At 30.2% G+C, this 12,482-nt stretch overlaps 1 protein-coding gene across 1 annotated transcript in view; it reads right to left on the minus strand.

Annotated features, from left to right (window-relative positions):
- The window catches only part of LOC129916718 (uncharacterized), a 103,755-nt gene extending 92,592 nt beyond the window's left edge, over positions 1-11,163 (minus strand). Inside the window, exon 1 of the mRNA XM_055996827.1 lies at positions 9,687-11,163. Within this exon, the coding sequence (XP_055852802.1) occupies positions 9,687-10,032 (346 nt within the window). The 5' untranslated portion in view covers positions 10,033-11,163. The remainder of the gene's footprint in view (positions 1-9,686) is intronic.
- Positions 11,164-12,482: the final 1,319 nt, after the last annotated feature.

Below are 12,482 nucleotides of genomic sequence, written 5' to 3' on the forward strand. Positions count from 1 at the left end.
TCATTGAAATCGGTTAGGTCGTTTATGAGAAAGCCAGAAATCAAAAGAACGATCCCATGGTTTACATTACATTATTTTGTAATTTGTCATAGATATCTATAGCAAAACAGGCTACAATAAGGTCCTCAAAGGGTTAAAGATCCTATCACTATTGTACAAAAATAAATATGCGGCAATTCAAAGAACAGTAGGTAATATATATTAAAAAAAACCCACATCATTTACACTTTGAACCTTTTTTTGAAGAAAAACAAAGACCGAATAGAAACAAATTAACACTTGCCCTCATGCATTGCAAGGTGCAAGTTGTTGGATTTCAAAATCTTTACCCATCATCTAATGAAATAACCCAACCCGAGTTTTCATCTCCAGCTACCTGCATAGCCTGAATCCCAACATCGTCAGCAAACAGTTCATACATTTTTGCCTAGAAAGATATGAGAATTGTTGTATTTACCTTACCAATTTATGGGACCTATGCACAGTTTTTTGTGTACAAAAACTATACCAACTTTTATTTTTATTTACAATTTATCCCCCTTTTTTATGTTTATTACTTTGATAAACATTTCACCCTTCCAAGGTGAAAAATTTCCATATATGCGTTCCGTATGGCGCATCCTAATTAAAGTATCGGTATCTAGTGGGGAAGGTTGTAATAAATCAGTTGTATAGTAAAGTCTTTGTAAGATGATCTGCGGCATTAGATCAGCTCCATATAAAAAGAAGAAAAACAAAACAAATCTTGAAACAGGATCATAAACCAGTTTTATCAAAGGTTCAAGTGTAATTTGGGTCCCTTTTTGCTTATAGTCTTGTTGGATCCCTATGGGAGGTACCTATCTCTGTTCTTTCTCGTGTCTTTCATCGTTCCATAAAAAGGGCCACTTCTTTCTTTCAACACATGAGTCCCCTTATCTTCCTTTTTTTCTTTAAGTGTACGTCTTGGTCGTATATAATTGCTCTAACAGCTCATATAAATTTTGGACCTCATTAATATTGTAGACTTTTTTAAGTCTTTTTTTAGTAATCCATTACTTGCCCTTGAAGAAACCATGTCAAAATAAAAATATAAAATACTGTGACTATACCTGACTTTAAAGAGTCTCTTAACCAAAAGGGAAGTATCCCATTAGATAAGTATCTTGAGACAACAAAAATATAATACTCCTCAAGACCTAAGTACATAATATATAGTATTTTTTGAGGTCGTGGAAGGAAGTATGAAGAACCTATAAGACTGCTCCACTTTGAACAATTTTTTTTTATTAAGTGTTATGTTACGCACTGGATGTTGTTGTTCAACGAGTATTTATTAAAAGAGAGGAACAACTCACAGTAGTGGCAACATCATCATCATGGGAATATCCTGTTTGCATTGTGCGGTAACTTCGTCAAACATTGCTTTGACACATGGCCGTCGAATGTTTGTCATAAAATAATATCAAATAACATGTGGGCTTGAGTTTATGGAATTAATTTAGGGTCACGTAAAAAGATAAACAGGCACCGTGTTCAAGATTTTGTATACAAAATGTTTTATTACCTACTGAAACATTGAGTTTGTTTTTTAAGACCAAAAATAAATTATTGCAGTTGGTGTGTTGTGTGTAGGTGTTTGCATTTAATTTTAATAGTGGCGCCGAAATGTATTTTGATTTAGGACTTTATAAAAAAATTGAAGTAAAATTGGGAATTTAAATGCGCTGATATTTGGTAATTACATAAATCATTATCCTTAAACAGAAGAAGTTGGATTTTATTAAATGAAGAATGTAGGTAGATCAATAAATTTACCGATCCACTTCTTATATCTTTAAATTTGATTCTTGGTAAGCTGACTTGTTTTGGAATTCAATTTTCATACACTGAAAAAATTATTATTCTTAAAATCTATGATCGTGTTCATAAACCAAAATTCATAAATTTCTAAGAAAAAATCATTAAATTTAAGCACAAATTCTTAAAAAAAAAGTTTAGATTTAAGAAAAATTCATAAAATTTAAGAATCAGTTTTCATACAAATTTTCCTAGGAAAAATTTTTTATGAATTTTTTTTAAGAACAAATACGAAGGTTTATGAATAAATTCATGAACTTCTTGCTCCAATTTGAAAGAATATTTTGCTGAATTTTAGAATCTGGACATACTTTTATGAATGAAATTCACTATTATTTTCCATTCAGTTGTATTTTGAGTTAAATTGACTTTTTTCCCTTCTAAAATTGAGAAAAATCTATTTTTAAAATAACATTGGTAAGGAGTGCATAAATTTTGTGTTTTTAAGTATTTTTTCTTAAAATGAATGTATTTTTTCTTAAAATGTATTTTTTCTTAAAGTTCATAGTTTTTATGATTTTTTCATAAAATTTAAGCAAGATTTCATTCAATTTTTTACGAAATTTATGAAAAAAAATCATAAAATTTAAGAAATAATCATAAAATGTAAGAAACTTTTCTTAAACTTTGTTCTTAAATTATAGAAGAAAAAAAAAAGATTTAAGAAATAATTCTTAAATTGTATGAATTTTTCTTAAAATTCAAGAGACTTTTCTTAAACATGTTCAAAACTTTTCGAATTCGTTTATGAACAGAATTCTTAAAATTTAAGAACTTATTCTTAATTTTTAAGAAATATTCATTCCCTTATGAATTTGTTTTTAAAAAGATTCTTAAATTTAATGAATTTTTACATTGGCTCATTTGCCATGAATTTTTACATTAATTTAATGTACAAATTCATTATTTTTATGTACCTTTTTGGTTCAGTGTAATTCCTTATACTTTATTCTGTTGCCAGTTCAACTTTTCGAATAACGTTAAATCTAAATGTAAATTTACCATAAAATTTACATTCTTAGAACTGTTTTTGTTAATTAAAAAAAAAATGGAAACAGTGGCAATTTTTCAAGTATTTTTTTAATTTTAAAATTGAAAACTAAGCAAATTGCGGAAAAACACGTTTCTATACAATCTTAAAACTAACTTAAAATGTGACTTGAGTTGCAAACAGAATCATACTTCATATACTATTTTCATACGATTTTCTCTTTAAAAGGCCAATTTTTATTAAAATTGATTAAAATCTAAGGAGCCATCAATGAAAAAAAATTAATTTAAGAGCTCTGTAAATACTCCAAAAAATTTAATTTTACAGAGTTGCAGAGACATACATAACCTATGTTTTGTGCGCTCTTGTCTATTTTCGAAATCTTTATGCCATGTTTCATTGCTTTCTCAAACTCGATTTAGCCAAGAGTAGGGTTGCCAGATATATTTTGACGAAACTAGTAATCGAGATTCAAAATCCCGGACCTTCCCGGACAAATAAGGACAAAAAAAAGAGTACAAAACTAGGACAAAAAAAAAATGCATAATTTTATAAAAAAAAAATAACCGAACAATCCTATTAAAATTTAACCAAAAATCACATTTTTAACCCTTGTTCCCGTAGCATTTTTTTCTTATTTTTTCACAAAAAAAAAATAAATAAAAAACCCTGAGACAAAGTTTGGCCTTCTCGGTATAGTATTATAATAAACATTTGAGCTATAATACTACAAAAGTTGCATTGCAATTCCAGTTAAAAAAATTTTAAAATTCCATTGAAAACCAATTGCGCAAAATTTTAAACGGTTTAGTTAAATGCAAATAAAATTTTTAGTAAGTTACTAAGTAAAGAAATGGTCTTTTTGACTTAGCAACTTACTTAAGTGGCTTTAGATTTGCCTTAATCGTTTAAAATTTTGCCATATTCTATATTTTTGAGTTTTTATTATATTGGAACAGAATACAAAACAGAATTGAGCAGATAATAAACCAAAATAAAAACGCCTCGCTTTTAATGAACTCGATTCGTTTTTTGAATAATAAGGGCCAATTTTTCTATAGTCAGATAAACCTCAAAGCTTATTCCTAGGAATATTGACATTTATTCTTATGATAGTCTAACTGACGATTGAAAAATTAAGACTAAATGAATTAAGAGTAGCATACAAGTAGTGAGATACTTAAAGGCTAGAAAAGAGTACAATCCCGGACAATTGATAGAAACTATCCCGGACGTGACCCACACAGCCAAAAAAGAGTACATGTCCGGGAAAACCCGGACGCCTGGCAACCCTAGCCAAGAGTGCTTGGCTCCTTCCTAGCCAGTTTTGCTATTAGTTGAACACTACCTATTTTAGTATTTCATTTAAAATGATCAATCCCTTATTTATTTTTTTGTAAGTCACTCTTTCGCAACAAAAACTGTTTTACACAGGCTTTTAACATTCAGTTCATCATTAACAAAGTAAATTAACCCTGTTGCATAGCAAATTCACCGTTTTGAAAAATTTCTTCCATTCGATTGCAAACCAAATTCACCCTATAAGAATTCAAATTCACCTTTAGAAATTGATACGCTTTAATTCATAAAACATATTTGGAATTAATGATCTGTTATTTTACGTTACCTAAGCCTGAAGATCGTAATCTTGGTGATCCGATAAATAGAACTCAAGAACTCGTAGATATTCCATAGAACTTTAGTTTGGGGCTACGCGGGGGTAAGACAGATGTGGCTTAATTGTGTATTTTAATTTACTAACAAAAAATATAAGAGTTATAAATAGGGAGTCAATCTAAATTTTAAGTTCTATTTAATTATTATTTTTCCTAATTTATTAACTTTCTAATTGTGTAAATTAATAAATTAGTCAACTTAAAAAAAAAAAATATATTTTTATGGACTAGCTATTGCTAAAAGTATTTAAAAATTATTTTCGTTCCATGAAAGATTTGCCAACATAAATAATAAATAGATATTTTTTGTTGCAATAAATCAGAAAAATTTATAGCCTGTTAGTTTATTATTATGTATTTTTTCTCTCGTTTAATATATAAAAGCCTGAATAAATCGCACTGCTGCTTTTAATTTGTTGACAAACATGATACAAAATATAATTTCTGATTTTTTTTTTTAGTTGGTAGTTCATGCTAATTCGAAAGAAGACATACTGTCTATTTCCGCACTTTCAAGAGATACAGCTGTCAGTAAATGAGAAAATCATCTCACGCCAAAAAAGAAAAAAAAAAAAAAACAAAACGCACCATCACGGTCAATATAATTCAACTTTAGAGTCTGCCACCACCATATCGAACATACATTTTGGCCACCAGCCAAATAATTATTTATCCAAGATCAACATGCAAATAATTTTCAAAATGAAAAATCTTTTACGCGCAAAGTCATAAACCAAAAAATATCCCTCCAAATAAAAGTTCTGTTTGTTTATTGAAGTCATTTTTACCGGATATTAAACACATAAGGGCCATTCTGATTCCATTTCGATTTTTTGACAGTCGATTAAAAAAAAATTCTTGATTTGCTTTCCCATTTTCAAGCATAAATGCATTTGATCAATAAATTACAGAGCCCTTATGCTGTACAGGTGCCCACCATCTTAACATTCGAATATAATAAAGTTCCGTATAATTTTATGTTCGAAAATTCTAATAAAATTTCGAACGTCAACAACGACGAGCAGTGCATACTTAAGTAGGCGTTAAAAAAATCAACTTGTAATCAGAGAATGACATCAGTTTAGAAGGTTTACAGTTTCTTTGATTTTGATTCAATAAATACGATTATGGTTCGCATCAGGGTGCTTGCGCTTGGGTGCTAAAGAAACATTCCATTCCTTTATGCATACATAAGTTGCTGCACGCCTACTCAATGTTGTTAAGAGTTGATCTTAACTCTCAAGTGATCTTAAATGTAGAAGATCACCGATCAAAATGTGGCTGTTTCTTTTCTCCATCCACTGTTCCGCGCGCCCCCTAGCTATTGTCAGTTATTGAAAAGGTTTTCTTTTCTTGTTATTTGTTGTTTTGAAAAATGAAATACTTCATCTTTATGGCCTGCTAGAGAGCTCAAGAGCTAGAGATGAGATCAAGAATGATACAAGTTGGGGAAAAGTCGATTTCGTTGTTATTGTTGTTTGGTTCGATCAACGATCTACTGACCTAGTATATCGAGAAGTGGCGTTGGTGTACCAGTCTCTCTTCCCTCTCTCTCTGGATCTATTGTGTGCCACTTACAATGAAATGACAGATAGCATTTTGACTTATGGCATTACTTCGTTGAATAATAAATCCAGCGCTCTATTCGAATCATGGTTTTATAAAGAATTGTTTTGTTGATGAATGTGAATGTGGAAAAAGAAAGAACAGAGAACATGCCTCTATGCGCCTAAGCTTATTAAATAATAGAAAAGGGAGAAACGCGCAACAAAAATTGATTACATGAACCCTCGCTATTGTCAAACCAATTAGCTAATTGACAGAACTAGATGACTTGGGCGATTGGCGTTGTTTTCAACTGTCATGTTTTTAGAGAGAGGAAAGAAATGAGACATGACGTCTTATCAGTTTTTTTTTAGTGACTTATTGAATGTTCCGTTCCATATTATGCGGATGGAAAATGTTATTTTCTTCGCCTCAAGTGGAAGTCTTGACTCTTGAGGAAATATATGTCAAATAATGTTGACTTTATAGCTGATAAAGTGGTTAATAGTTGTAATTGGTAGTTTGAGAGTTGTGAATGATGTTTAGTTTATAAGTGTGACAGTTCAAGATAATAATACAAATATTGAATGTTCCTCTTTTTTTTTTGTTATCATTTACACCAATTAACTCTATTTAGAGCATGAGAATATTGAGTTTTTAATCAAATTTTATGCCCTACATTGACCTAGGTTAATAAGAAGAAGATTATAAATTTATTTGAAATAGACGTTAGAGAGTATATAATTTATGAGAGAGAAAGAAGGGCATCCATCAATTAATGATTCAAGCCTTCAAGGCAATAAATTAATTAAGAACCTAGAAGATAATAATTTTAGAATTTGTTAAAAATCTTAAATCGCATTTAATAACATTTTATCTATTTGAAATGATGAAGAAATTAATATTTCTCTGCTTTTTCTGACGTGTTGTTCAACCTAGTGTGGACCTAGCATAAGAACGCATTTTTAAATTAAAAAAATATTTTTTTCGAAATGGGTTTTTTACTTTTTTTGGCTTGTAACTTTTTTAATATTCAGAATATCGAAAAAATGTTCATAACATAAAAGACGCGAAATTTAATTGCCTACGTTTAATTATATTCAGCCAATGCACTTGCACTATCGAATGAGCAAAGAAAAATTTGGGGGTGGTATAAACTGCTGGGTCAAATTATAAATGCACTGGACTATTATACCGACTTGGTTTCTGATTTTCAGAATAAATAGATAAATAGATTGAATGTGAAGACTTGTTAATCGGATGTCAGCCTCAGTACCCGATAAAAAAAAAATAAAACAAGAAAAGATCTTGAAAACTAGGTATACCATATTCCAAATTAATTCACAAATATCGTGATATATCGGAAGTAGATTCTTTAAAAAATAATACAATTAGATTCAGTTTTCTATTTCGAATTCTCTGTGTGTTTCCTCACCAAATTGCAACAACACCGCTGTTGTAGTTTTTTATCATGTGGTGGATGGTGATGAATTTCACAACCATTTGTTTACAACATTTTGTTGGTGTTCTAGACTTTTTGTCCATTAGTAACGAACTCTGTTGGGAGCGAAATTTAGAAGAATTAAATAAAATAGTGAACAATTGTCAAATGGTTTGGAGCTTCTAGTTATTCGGTCAAAAATCTTTGGGATTTTAATTTTTTAATATAACGTAACACATAATTTTGTCTTTGAAACTATGAGAAAACACAATTATTCTATTCAACAACTACACGGAGAAAAAAGGGCACCTTAAAATAATATGATGAGCACATTAAATTTCACCACCTTAAAATAAGGTGATATCCGCTTAAAATAAGGTGATTCCACTTAAACTCAGTTAAATTTAATGTGAATTTCATCTTAATTTAATGTGAATGTTCATCTTAAAAATACCGACAAAAATTAAAAACTATGACACTTGGATCAAATTTTTGAGGTGTTAACTCTGATTACACTGGTCGGCAACGAAAATAGAGCTTACACCAAACCATATTTTTCTAAAGGATTTTTGTGTGCTGATTCCGAATCTGAAGTCAAAATTTCACTGGAACGTCACGTTGTCGAAATATTTTAATATTAACAGGTCAAAAACGGATTTTGTTGGTACTTTTGGCGTTGAATTTCATCACCGTTAATTATTTTTTTTTGCAAAACTACTTAAGCAATCTTCAAAAGCCATAAGCAGTCTTAAATATGTTTATTTTTTTTTAAAGCTATTTTTTTTTTCTAAAAGATATTTTTTATAGAAATTTATGATATTTCAAAATCTTGGTGGTTATCTTAAACATATTTGAAGCAAATTCCAGCAAAATATTACAGAAAAATATATATGTCAAAAAACATTTCATTCAACATTAATTTTTGGGACTTTATTGCGAAAATAGTGATGAGCAGAGCTCAAAAACTAGACGTGATGGAATAAATCTGTTAACGGTTTTGAATTCAGCACACTCAAGTTAATTGAACTCACCTTACAGAGTTCTTGCTCCCGACTTTTTTTTGTTTTTTTTTGCCGACCAGTTTGTTATAGGTACTATTTTAAAAACTACTTTATTGCATAAATAGGTATTAAGAAGAATTTCGTTCTAATTCAGAATTTATGAACAAAGATATTATGATTTTGCACAAAATTCCTTAAATTTTTATTTGATAAAATATACATATATTTTATAGTAATTAAAAAATTTGTATCACCCCAATGATCGCTGGAACAGGGGCACAGCTTATTTTTGGATGAAACTTGGTAAAACGTAGATGTTAAGGGACATTCCGTTGACCAGTACTATAGTAGGTACCAAACTACTAGGTACTTAAGCTCATAAATAAAACTTCTATATAAGATGGAAAATACATGTTTGAAATAAATTCAAGCTTCCTCGGTCTTGTATTCAAGATCTAAAACCCCAAATCTGTATTTGCAATTTAAAAACATTTAATTCTCCGAAACTAAGAATCTGTTTTAATTTGTCAATCAAAAACGGTTAAATCAAATCAACAAAAAATATGAAGACTTTAGTTTTTTTTTTTTGGCAAATCTTTAGCAAAAAGATGTCTCAGCTACCGAATTAAATAAACGAAAAAAGATAACAACAAAAAAAAAAACAAAAATAGATATCTTCTTCTATAGGAACACGTTGTATGATTATTTTTTTTTTTTAATTTTCTGGCACAACGAAACACTCAACCCGTCTATACATAAAAATGTTTGCTTAATATGCCAGGCACAAGATAAAAATCTCCAAAAAAAAAAAAAAAATAGTGGCTTCAAACCAGTTTCCCATTTAATTTTTTTTAAGTAGGTATAGATTCTAATCTGATCTTTTTCAACATATTTTTTTTTGTCTTCTTATTTTTTTGGTTTTGTTTTTAATTTCGCAATAAAGAAGAGAAGACAAAAACAAGGGTTGCCGTTCACTTCCCAAAAACAAAACAAAAATAAAAGAAGAAGAAAAACCATACAAAAGGTTCTCTGATCCTCAATCTCCACTACCTGCTCCTCACAACACGATCCACTTGGACAGGTTTTTATTTTTAGTTCCATCATCTCATTCCCATGAAAGAAGATGTTCATTCCCAAAATTTGTGCAATTAGAAGACAATAAAGAAGAAGGAAGAAAGAAGATCAAAACTCACCTGAACTAATTTTCACTCCGGACATTGATGATGCTGCCGATGCACCTGATGATGATGATGATGATGTACCACGCTCAACATCCGACGAATAATTCCTAGAACTCAGCATCAATGCAGTTCTACCATCACGAACGGCCGCTGAAATTGTTTCCAAAGAACCAAATGCTATCAAAATTAACAATAATCCAATGGCGGAAAACGGAAGATCACCATGAAGAAGATGATGATGCTTCTTTCGTCTTCTTCGGGTGGTACTTGTAATTGGGTTACGATCCAAACCAAATAAATGAAGAAGAAATGATCGGCGAAAGATCATCAATGGCAAATGATGGATTCCTTGAGTCATTTTTTAAGACTTTTCGAACAACATTCGAATTAAAAAAAAAAAAAAATACAAATCTTCCGAAGATTCCTTGAAATGAAAAAAAAACACTGGTATTCCTTTTTTGTTTCCTATCTAATTTTTTTGTTTAATATCTTCTTAATAAAAAAAAAACTTTAAAAAACCGTTAACAATTTCACTATCATCATAATTGTGTGAAACTTGTAATTTTCCATAAATTTCTCATTAATCTTCACTCCACACGCGATATGGAACTCACAAGTGATCAAGCAGTGATCGAGAGTGATCTTCAACACTACCCCTTTTTCTATGTCGATCTTAGAAAGGGCTTGAGACTAACTTTTTGCAATAAGAATGCTCATTAAATTAATAAAAACTCACGCACAAGTTGCAATCAATAAAATATGCCACCAAAGGACAGAGACAACCTCCCAGCAGAGCAAATCCCAATCCCATGGGTCAACTTATAAACAACAACAAAAACAATAAAAAACAAGAGACAAAGAATATCTGTGATCGTTAACACTGCGACTTAATAAACTTTGCCAAGAGAAGCACTATCGAATGTTGGTAATTAACAAGATGACATCTCTCCCCCGAAACGACGAGATGCTATCATCATCATGATCGCATCACCCAAGACCAGCTCCTCCACGCGAGAAGTCCCATTCACAGAATCGAGCCCATCTGTCAGAAAAAGAAGAAGGAGGAGGAGAATGGTGATCTTGCGATCTTGCAAAGAACTCCCGCAGGCCGGATCTGCTTGTTGGGTACTATGAATCACCTCGAAACGATGTTGCACTTTGACAGGGTTTTTATTAATCCTTTCATCTGCGATAATGATGATTTGCGAAGAATGACAATTTGCGAGAAATAAGATCCTCTATCATGTAGGATCGATTGTCATTTGACAGATTGTTCGATAACAACGATAGTGCGGTAATGCAGCTTAAGACTTAAAATTCTATTGTTGTGATGTGGTTACTCTTTTTTTAGCACCGTGACGACATATTTTTTTTTTTCTTTTTTTTATAAAAACAAATGCGCTATATTCATTGGTAGCACAATGCGAGACATTACGGCTACAACACGCTACGATCGGTTTTGTGTGCGAGGAAAATGCTTCGATATTCGCTTTGCACCCACTCACGATAGAAACTCGAAGAAAACTGATCATGGTGCGATGTTGTGTTTGTGTTGGAGTCGAAGATAAAATTTCAAGTTGATATTGTTTGAATGTTTTTGTTTGGTGGTTGATTGGAGTTCGTTTAAAACATGTTGCAGAGGTTGTAGGGATGCCACAGTAGAGTTTTGTTTTGATATTTGAATTTTTCAGTATCTTTGACTGCTGAGAAGAACACAGAAGTTTTGAATGTCTTTGAAATTTGCACTTTATAACTATGTTGTTAGAGCTTTCTAATTCTATTTTTGAATTGTCAATACGATTATTTTTTATTTATATAGGGTGTCCGGTAAAGAATGGATAAGCCTTAAATGGCTGATAGCTACACTTATGATTGTTCTAAAATCAAATAGAAAAAATTTCTATTGCAACCAGTTTAGAAAATATTTGGTTTTTTCGTTCAGTGTATTTTAAATTTCAACAAATTTTTAAACACCTGTGGCATAAAAATAAAATGCACGACTGGGGTCGCACTAACTTGCTCTTATAATAAAAGTAGCTCTTATCTTAAAAGTTTTTATAAAAAAAAAAAATTAGGAAAAGTAATAACTTGATTTTATTAAAGCATATTTCTGATAATGTTAAAAAAAATACATAAAATCTGTTTTTATAATAATTGATTAAACACCGTTTTTAAAGGTTTGATCACAAAACGAAGTAGGACCAACTGATTTCTTTGTATGAAAAGGAATTTTTAGAAAAAAAAATTGAAAATCGTTTGAGCCGTTTTTTGTTTAAATTTTTTTATGTACATACATACATATAAAAATTTTCAAATATTTTTCAAAATAAATTGGTATGCCATTTTGAAGAAATAATTAATTTACACTTGAAACAAAATTTCGAAACATTTCAAAAACACGTTTTCAAAAAATTGGTTTTTCAAAAACAAATTTTGAAATATTTTTTAAAAATCCAATAAAATGTTTGTTGAAAATTTTCTAAAATTTTTATATTACAGTTACTTAAATGCTTTTGTATACAAATTTCAATTTCTCTATAGTGCCTATAAAAAATAACTTGACTTATTTTCGATGTTATAGGAAATCTGAATAGGATTTTCCGGATATTTATTCAATTATCTCAAGAAACATTGACGTCCTATAATGTTGTTCAAGTATTATTTTAGGTTCGTCAGCAGCGTAGAGTGTCTAATCTGCAGCTCTTATTAAATTAAAATTCAAACAAATTTGAAATGTTTTTCTTGTTTTTTGTCAAAAGACTATGTTTAATGTACAAATTAACTGGAAATTGTGACTGGGAATTAATT

This window comes from Episyrphus balteatus, chromosome 3 (genome assembly GCF_945859705.1).
Source record: "Episyrphus balteatus chromosome 3, idEpiBalt1.1, whole genome shotgun sequence".
Lineage (NCBI taxonomy): Eukaryota > Metazoa > Arthropoda > Insecta > Diptera > Syrphidae > Episyrphus > Episyrphus balteatus.